Raw genomic sequence first — 8,719 nt, 5'->3', positions numbered from 1 at the left:
AAAGAAAATAATAACCAGAGCAATAATCTAGAAAAGGGAAAAAAAGAAGAGAGGAAATATCCATCGCAGAGCAGCGAGAAAGTGAAACGACTGAGAGAGAAAGAGAATAGAAAATGGAAGTTTGGTGTTGATGAGAAGGAAAGAAGAAGGAACAAGCAAATCAAAGCAGCTCCGTAACAACTAAAAAAGAAGAGTTTTTTTAGTTTTTTTTTTAATTTCTTGGAGGAGAGAGAAGAATGCTGGAAAAAAAACGAAGGTGATCGATCCGCGATCTGGCAGTGAATAACTTGGAGCATTAAATGCGTTTAGATCTAGAAAAGAAAGCGTTCTTGGGGGTGTAATTTGGCATTTAATCTTGGAATTTGAGATCTTCGTTGAAGAATTTTTTACTTGAACATATATATTTTTTGGTTTCTGGCAAGTGAAGTTGCTCTGCTGCTGCTGCTGCTGTGGCTACTTGCTGAGTTGGCTACTCCTCTTTGCTGCTTTAAAACGGTGAGTTTTTAATCTTTTTTTTTATTCGGTGGAAGGTGATTAGAAGTTGAATTCGAGTTGAATTGGGGGGTTTTGAGTGTGATGGAGTGTAGTATCAGTGTGCTGGATCATGATGGAAAGGAATCTAGGGTTTTGATATTGTATTGCGAGATGAAGGATTCTGTTTGCTTCTTATTTTCATAGGGTTGTTGAGCTACTTCATTTTTAATGCTGCATTTGCTTCAATTAATGTGATGGTATATGCTGTGCTGTAGGTTTGTCTTTGAAGATTTGGGGTTAAATTGTATGCGTGGGAATTGGTTGGCTTTGCTTCGGGTTGCTAGAAGTGGTGTTAATTTAATTCAGTGAAACTAGAACTGAAGCTTCATTTTTCGGAAGAAAAGGTGTTTTGGTTAATTTATTAGTTTGGTTTCGTCGTTGGATACCGGTTTATGGGAAATCTGGTTGGAAAAACGGTTATCTTGGTTTTAGTGCCGAGGAGAGGTTGAAGTGATTAGTTTGGAAGTTTATTCATAGTGGAGGAGATGCCGCCTTCTCCGGCATTGAGATATTCTCCTGGGAGAGAGCCAAGAGCAGAAAATCATAAGCGAGGGCGTAGCCTTGAAGGTGGATTGCTCTTCAAAGAGAAAGATGAGGATCTTGCTCTGTTCAATGAAATGCAGTCTAGAGAAGGAGAGAATTTCTTGCTTCAGTCAGCTGATGACTTTGAAGACTCATTCTGTAATTGTCCATGCAAGCTCCATTCTTTCATTTGGTTTATTTATTGCATTATCTATCCTTTCCTGAATATAAATATTTCTATGTTTCTTCTGGCTAATGGTGTTGCATGCTCCGTTGATGAATTAAATTGTTTTATGCAGCCACAAAGTTGAGATACTTTTCAGACTTAAAACTTGGAGTTTCCATCCCTGTTCGAGGAGAGAGTAGTGAACTTCTTAATGTAGATGGGGAGAAGAATGACTATGACTGGTGGGTTATGGTTTCCTATTTGGAAACATTTTACAACACCTTGTTAATTTTTGTTTCTCTAGTGAACACAATATTTCAGTTTTTGACAAGGAGAAACTTGTTTTTAGGCCACAGTCTACTTGTCTCTAGCGTGTTCAATTTATCATAGTTAAAAATTCAAGTTTTGAGGTATACAAGCTAAATTTACCATATTTAACAAGTCAAGTTTCTAAATGTCAAGCTAATAGCGCTGCCAGTTGGTTGATTAATTCACAAAGACAAGCTGAAATTGATCATTTTATAATAATTAATATCGCATTTTTTCTTTTGCATCTTGCTTTTAAGCTGGTAAGAGAGCTCTTAGCTGCTCTTGGTTTTGATGAACTGCTTGGTCTTAATAATTTTGTAGGTTATTAACTCCTCCCGAGACCCCGCTTTTTCCTTCTTTGGATGATGAACCCCCACCAGTTAATGTTGCATCCAGGGGCAGACCTCGTAGTCAACCCATTTCCATATCGAGATCTTCGACGGTAAGTCATTGACTGCTTTTATGGAATACAATTTATTGCCCAAAGGTTTAGGATAAAGAATACAATTATATCCATAATTTCCTGTAATTGAGATGGGTGCATCCATGTGTAGATGGAGAAGAGTCACAGGAGCAGTAGGGGCAGTGCAAGTCCAAATCGCTTAAGCCCTTCCCCGCGTTCTGGTAATAGTACATTTCAGTCGAGAGGAAGGCCATCGTCGGCATCTTATTCTAGTCCAACTCCTAGTCAACGGGCTTCCACTCCATCACGTAGACCATCTCCTCCTCCGAGTAAAGCCTCAACACCCGCTCCAAGGTCTTCTACTCCAACTCCAAGGAGGATGAGCACAGGATCGGGGGCAAGGGGAACTTCCCCCATAAGGACAAGTAGAGGGAACTCTGCATCACCAAAAATAAGGGCATGGCAGTCAAATATTCCTGGTTTCTCCTCTGAAGCACCACCGAATCTTCGCACTTCTCTGGCAGATCGGCCAGCATCATATGTAAGGGGTTCCTCTCCAGCATCCAGAAATAGTAGGGACTCGGGCTCAAAATTTGGCAGGCAATCAATGTCTCCAGCCTCTAGAAGTGTCAGTTCATCACACAGTCATGATAGAGACCGAATTAGCTCACACAGCAAAGGTTCTGTGGCATCATCTGGTGATGATGATGTGGACTCTCTACAATCCACTTATGTGGGTAGCTTAGACCACTTAGCTTCAAAGAGAACTGGTGGCTTTCCTAATAATAGAGCTCCTGCATTCTCAAAGAACTCAACTAGAGTATTTTCCCCAAGTTCCGCTCCAAAAAAATCCTTTGACTCTGCTCTTCGTCAAATGGTATGGCAGTGTCTATTGCACTTAACCACTCTCTTCTCTGTTAAATATTTACTGTGATAAAGTTTTGCTAGTATCCCTACAATAGTCACTTTCTAGAGTTAGGTTTTACACAGATCCCTGTCATACTTCAGATATGAAGGTGAGCTTCCATGTACAAATTAGTTTATTGACAATTTCGATAACTTTTATCGCCACCATAAGTCCTTTTATTTATTGTCCATGATACTAAAATCAAAAGTTTCCACAGATATATAAACATAGCCAAAATTGTCATGAACACCATTCTCTGACCTACCTCAAGAACTTAAAACTTTAAGATCGTTTTTAGTACTCAACCCTACCATCAATAACTAATTCATTTCTAATGCCTGCAATTGTGTGGGAAGTCATCATAATTCCGAAAAACTTGACCAATCCTATAGTAGATCACCCTTCCACCTGCATCCTCTCCCCTCCATAAATCAAAAGAAAGGTGAAATGGATGTTGAATAAAATGGATCTGTTATAAACTTACCCAAAGAAATAAAAAAAATATATGCTCAACTGTGACAATGAAATTGTATCAGAAGGGAAATGCATCGTGAATTGTTATCATGTCCTTTTTTACTTTGATAGTATGGCAAAAAAATACTTCACTTGTATTTCTTTGGTAACCACAGCCATTATAATAAGAATATTATGTCTTTTTTATTTAATTTGAACTTTAAATACATTAACACATTTTTTTAGTGTTTACCTTCCTTGCAGCTCTGAAATAAATGCTTTTCAATCGGTTGATCTTTTCCTTTTAGATAAAATGGCATGCATTTTTTGTTTGTAAGCTCTGACCATACATGCTTCAGTTATGCATTTTCTAGTTTGATATGGTCTTACCAAATTGTTTATTAATTAAAATCATGTAATTAGTTAAACTTTTTTGTTGTGGTCATGCTGTCACATCATTTCTGGAATAATGCAGGTCTAAAGTGTCCGGTTTGACAAGTAAGAAAAAGTTTATTTATGGAGCTGTCCATGAAACCTTAAGTAGTTTATATTTATTCTGTGAAAATCGAGGAGTTCTTGCATTTACTTTCCTCTATTGTGCATTCATAGTTTTTCACAAGTCTTGGTGTGCAGATCATTTATTTGATAAATATTTTTTGTGTAGGATCATCGGAAAAGTCCTCAGAACATGTTCAGACCACTTCTATCCAGTGTCCCCAGCACTACCTTCTATGGTGGAAAAGCAAGTTCTGCACATCGCTCTTTGATGTCGAGGAACTCTTCTGTAACAACCAGCAGTAATGCGAGTTCTGATCAAGGTACCAGCATTGCACCTGATACCGAGGGAGGTGACCACCACCAGGAAGATATGGCAACTGAAAGTGGTAAGGTACTGCATCCTGATGATCAGGAAGGGGTTTTTGCCTTTGATAAGGTGGATGCATTAAATAAAGATGCCGGGCATGATACAGACGATGGCCTTCACTTTCAGCTGCATGACTTGGAAAGAGACCCCTCAATTGAATATGAACCTGGTGGTTATGAGGAGGGCAGGCACCATCATGTGGAAATCAGTTCTGCTTCTGACACTTTATGTTTCAAGGCTGATTTGTCAGAAGTTGACACTCTAGAAAAAACAAGTGTTTGTTCTAAATGTGGTTGCAGGTATAGTGTTATTGAAACTCTGGAAAAGGATGTCAATCTCTGTCCGGATTGCAACAATCTTGTAGGCACTGCCACTCCAGACACAGAAATAGTAGCCATTGACAGCATCCCAGTGCTGTCTATTAATATTTCTGAAGAACACCAGCCATCTGATGAGCCAAATATCCGGATGGCTGTACCTGAATTACAGCCACGAGTTAATGATATGGAATCACAATTTGTTGAAATGGTTGATGCAAGGGTTTCCCTGCCTGAAGACAGAGTTAAGCAAGACGAGGCTTCATACCATGAGCAAAACCGTATTTATTCCCGAGAAAGTTCTCTCACAAGGTCTTTGATGGAAGGAAGTGAACATAGTACTATTAAGCAAGGCGAGACTTCATACCATGAGCAAAACCGTATTTATTCCCGAGAAAGTTCTCTCACGAGGTCTTTGATGGAAGGAAGTGAACATAGTACTGCTGGCCATCATGAAACAGGACAGCCACTTCCTGGTTATAGCCTTCCTAGCGGAGACGGTGGAGATCAGCTATTGCCTCGCTCAAATAACTATCCAAGTTTGAAGGCTGGTGTTTCAGAAGGTGCTGGGATTTCTGTATTGCTCAAAAGGTCTAGCAGTAGCAAAGGGCCTGTTGTTCAAGGCAGGACTTTAATTGCCTCTACCATTACTTACGATGATTTGTCGTATGCAAGAGACAGTGCAAACAGTTTTAGAAGTTCCATTGGGCATGGTAGTACATCAGCATCATCCTCCATTGATTTCAGCACCAGCAGACAAGTTGAAACACGTGTTCAACGACAGTTAAGTGGCAGGAAATCTGACATAGAGAACTACAGATATGACCTAAGCTCAAGACCTCAAAGCACTGCATCATCTTTTTCTGGAACTTTAAATGATGGTCACCAAACTCTAGGTCTTGCAACAAACACACATGAAGAAAATGTTGAGGTTTCTGTTGGCAATATAAAATATGATGGTTTGGAGGAAACACCTGTAGCTTTTCAAAGGATATTGCTGGCTTCAGAAAATAAAGAAATGGATGTTTCTTGCATGTTTTTTACTGATGCAGCAATTCCTGAAGAAGATTTGTTTGAGCAAAAGGACAGTAAAAGAAAAACTGATGTATCTTCCTCAGATTTGCCAAGTCATACAGTTGGGATTCGGTTGGAGGAGAATTCAGCACTATCAAATCATGGCAACTTTTCTTTATATGAAAATGGAGAAGATTTGCCAAACAATGTAGGCGATGTCTCAGATGTAGAAGCATCAGCTCTTCCTCCAGATTCTTCTGTTGTCACAGAACAAAACATGCTAAACACCAGTCTTGACAGATTGAATGTTGCTGAGATTCCTGCTCATAGTCGTTTGGCTTCAATATCAGAAATAGAAGTTGAGAACAATTGTCATGGTACTGGCTCAGAGAATGATGATATATCGACAAATTCAAGGAGCACCATAAGTGAAGTTCAGGATCATCCAGTCCCAACACCTTCAGATAATGAAACTCCTGCTTCTGTTTTGGAACACAACAGGCCAGATCATGCAGATGGCATAATAGGTATGTTTAATCCTGGGTTATGATTTGTGTTGATTACATGTTGTTTGCAGGTTTGAACACAATTGACTGAAACATGGCTCCAATTTTTTTTTGCTTTGACAGTCTGATTTAAACATTATTTTCCAGTTAGAATAATGAGTCAAGTTCCACAGTTCGTAAAAGTAATGTTAGTAGCAATTCCTATGTTTACAAAATGATTTTCCAGTTTCCATATGCTTGCCACATTTTAATCTAATGCTAACTTTGAGATGGGTGTAGCATGTTTTGGTTTGATTCTCTAACAATGTTTTAACTTTTGACAGAGGAGTCAACTGTCATGGTAGACTGTCAGGTAGGGAGCAAGGCAAGAAGCCTAACCCTTGAAGAAGCAACAGATACAATACTTTTCTGTAGCTCCATTGTTCATGATCTGGCCTACCGGGCTGCAACTACAGCCATTGAAAAGGAAAGTTCAGTCCCATTGGAAGGTTCTTGGCCAACTGTTACAATTCTTGGAAAATCCACAGCTGACAGAAAGGATCCGCGTGGGAGACCTGCTGGAAAACGCACTTCAAAATCCCTAAAAGTTAGGCAAAAGCGGGCAGGAGTAGATGCAAAACATTCTGCCAACAAGACCGAGAATGATGAGAATGCCAATGAATCTATGGTGCGTAATGTTGGGCTTCCGAACGAGATGGACATTATGAAGCCTCCTAAGTTGGAATCCAAGTGCAATTGCACGATAATGTGAAATCCTCCGAAGATGGACAGTATGAAGCCTCCGAAGTTGGAATCCAAGTGCAATTGCACAATAATATGGAAGTCTTTCATTCACTCTGTGTGACTACTCTCTCCAGCCACATGGAGAGATGCCAAGTGCTTGTATGCTAATAGTTTTGTGTTTGAAGGGCTGTATGGACTGTTGCCAATTCATTTATGTTGATTCCAATTTATTTGTAAGGAGCACCACCATGTGTTGGTGACGTAAATGTAAAGTTGTTATTGTCATTAGGCGCGAGGCATTGGAGATTTGTGTTTGCTCTGCTCCAGTTGCCATATTCTTGTTAGTTATCCCGTCCGATTCAAGTGCTCCGGTAGAAAAGGTGTGAATTAAACCCTCAAGTGTTCATATCTGTTATGATTTTTTTTAAAAAATACAGCTTGATTTTTGTTCAACGGCTCATCTGTGGTGGCATTTCGTAAAATTAGACAGCTAAAATGATACTGTTGATAAACTCTATTACATTACTGTAAAATTTTATGACCAGACAACAAGAAAAAAGAAATAGAAAAGAAATTTCACCACCAGCAAACTAAAGAATGTAATGTAATGAACCGATGATTCAAGCGCATTACATCACACATTGAGCCTCGCAAACATCTTCTTTCCATCTGAGCTAAACTGATACACTAGGATTTGCAGAAGCAAATTCAAGCAGCTCCCTGTTGGATTCGAACAAGGCCATGTCTTCTGGACTCAAGCTTATACACGCTTCTATTCCGTCACCATCCCTTGTGTCCATCAAACACATAACATTTTTCAGCTCTATAGTGAAAACATTACTCAACCATGTTGGTTTTCCCCATCCGAAATCAGCATCATAAAGTTCAAATCTACACCAACTGGTGCAGTTATAGTAGTCAATATCTTTGCTCATGGCCATCTTTCCAAACTCCTCTACCGTCTTGCAAATTGCTAACGAAGTATCGTCCCCTTGGGTTATTTTAGCATAATTTTCACCAAACTCTATAAGATCTTTCCTTATACGGCTCACTATACCTTGCAATTCTAAATCATCATGATCCCCCATCCGCGCTGATATACTACCTACGTAGTTCCCACCGTAGTTGTCTGGTAAGGTTGGCACAAGCCTCTTCCGAATATTCACTCCAAGAGACAACACAGCTTTTCTTGGAACCCCCAAGTTTGATCTTGATGCGCTCATCGCACATTTCCAGATCAACGCTGTTACAGATTCCACCCGTGTTGGATCTGGCACGCTTGCACTGATAGCTTTAGCCTTGAGAGCAGTAATTTTGGGAGCTTCAAACACAAACCTTTTCATGACAGACTCTCCTTGAATCAAATCTACTGGAAGCATTGAGATTGGTAAATCCATTTGTGGGAAAATAGAAGCACCCATAAACACTGGGCTGATCACCACCTCAGTACTCGACCTGCGAGCGGTTGCAGCCCAGCACTTGATGAATGATGTTAGCGTGGCTGCATCTGCAACCTTGTGAGAAAGATTCACGCCAATTGCCAAGCCACCACAATCAAAGAAACTAGCTTGGACAATTAATTGACTATCCCTGGCCGTGGCTGGTTCACTTATAGCTGCAGGCAGGAGTTGTTTTAGCACTTCAGTATCAGGCTTTTTGAGAATATCAGAGAGAATACAATGGATTCGAGCCTCGATATATTCAGCCCCATGGTCATCACATTCAATGGACGAATTGTCTTTGAGTCTGCCTGCGAATGGATAAAAATGAGTCAAGGCTTCAGACAGTGAGGTCTTTAGTAGCAGTGACCTTTCCGTGGCTTTGGCAAGGTGATCTGTGTCGTTTCGATTCCTGGGGTAAAATAGCAGCAGTGGAATGTGACCTACTGGCATGAACTGGTCCAGAAGAGAGAGCTTGAGACTTCTTAAGTGAAGGGGCGTTGGAGAGGATGGTTTGATGGTTTCTCTCTGCATGATCTCGATTCTCAGTGGAACAGACAT

The 8,719-nt window shown here is 40.1% G+C and overlaps 2 protein-coding genes across 2 annotated transcripts; one reads left to right on the top strand and one right to left on the bottom strand.

The window, feature by feature from the left end:
• On the top strand, nucleotides 1-7,172 carry LOC133695996 (uncharacterized). The gene is made up of 7 exons (XM_062117990.1): nucleotides 1-495; nucleotides 750-1,215; nucleotides 1,356-1,464; nucleotides 1,853-1,973; nucleotides 2,086-2,811; nucleotides 3,959-6,017; nucleotides 6,320-7,172. The coding sequence occupies exons 2-7, from the start codon at nucleotides 1,020-1,022 to the stop codon at nucleotides 6,745-6,747; spliced, it is 3,639 nt and encodes a 1,212-aa protein (XP_061973974.1). The 5' UTR covers nucleotides 1-495; nucleotides 750-1,019; the 3' UTR covers nucleotides 6,748-7,172.
• Nucleotides 7,173-7,393: 221 nt separating this feature from the next.
• Nucleotides 7,394-8,719, bottom strand: LOC133697298 (BAHD acyltransferase At5g47980-like). The gene has a single exon (XM_062119776.1). It carries the CDS (start codon nucleotides 8,717-8,719, stop codon nucleotides 7,394-7,396), a length of 1,326 nt encoding a protein of 441 aa, XP_061975760.1.

The sequence above is a fragment of the Populus nigra genome, chromosome 6 (assembly GCF_951802175.1).
Source record: "Populus nigra chromosome 6, ddPopNigr1.1, whole genome shotgun sequence".
Lineage (NCBI taxonomy): Eukaryota > Viridiplantae > Streptophyta > Magnoliopsida > Malpighiales > Salicaceae > Populus > Populus nigra.
This window is presented reverse-complemented; position numbering and strand designations above follow the sequence as displayed.

What these genes read in the sequence shown, in the direction of transcription:
- LOC133695996 (XM_062117990.1), top strand. Translation starts at nt 1,020, where the DNA reads ATGCCGCCTTCTCCGGCATTGAGATATTCTCCTGGGAGAGAGCCAAGA. An exon ending in TGACTTTGAAGACTCATTCT is followed by an intron (nt 1,216 to 1,355) that starts GTAATTGTCCAT and finishes TGTTTTATGCAG; the next exon opens with CCACAAAGTTGAGATACTTT. An exon ending in TCATGCAGATGGCATAATAG is followed by an intron (nt 6,018 to 6,319) that starts GTATGTTTAATC and finishes AACTTTTGACAG; the next exon opens with AGGAGTCAACTGTCATGGTA.
- LOC133697298 (XM_062119776.1), bottom strand. Translation starts at nt 8,719, where the DNA reads ATGTCTGTTCCACTGAGAATCGAGATCATGCAGAGAGAAACCATCAAA.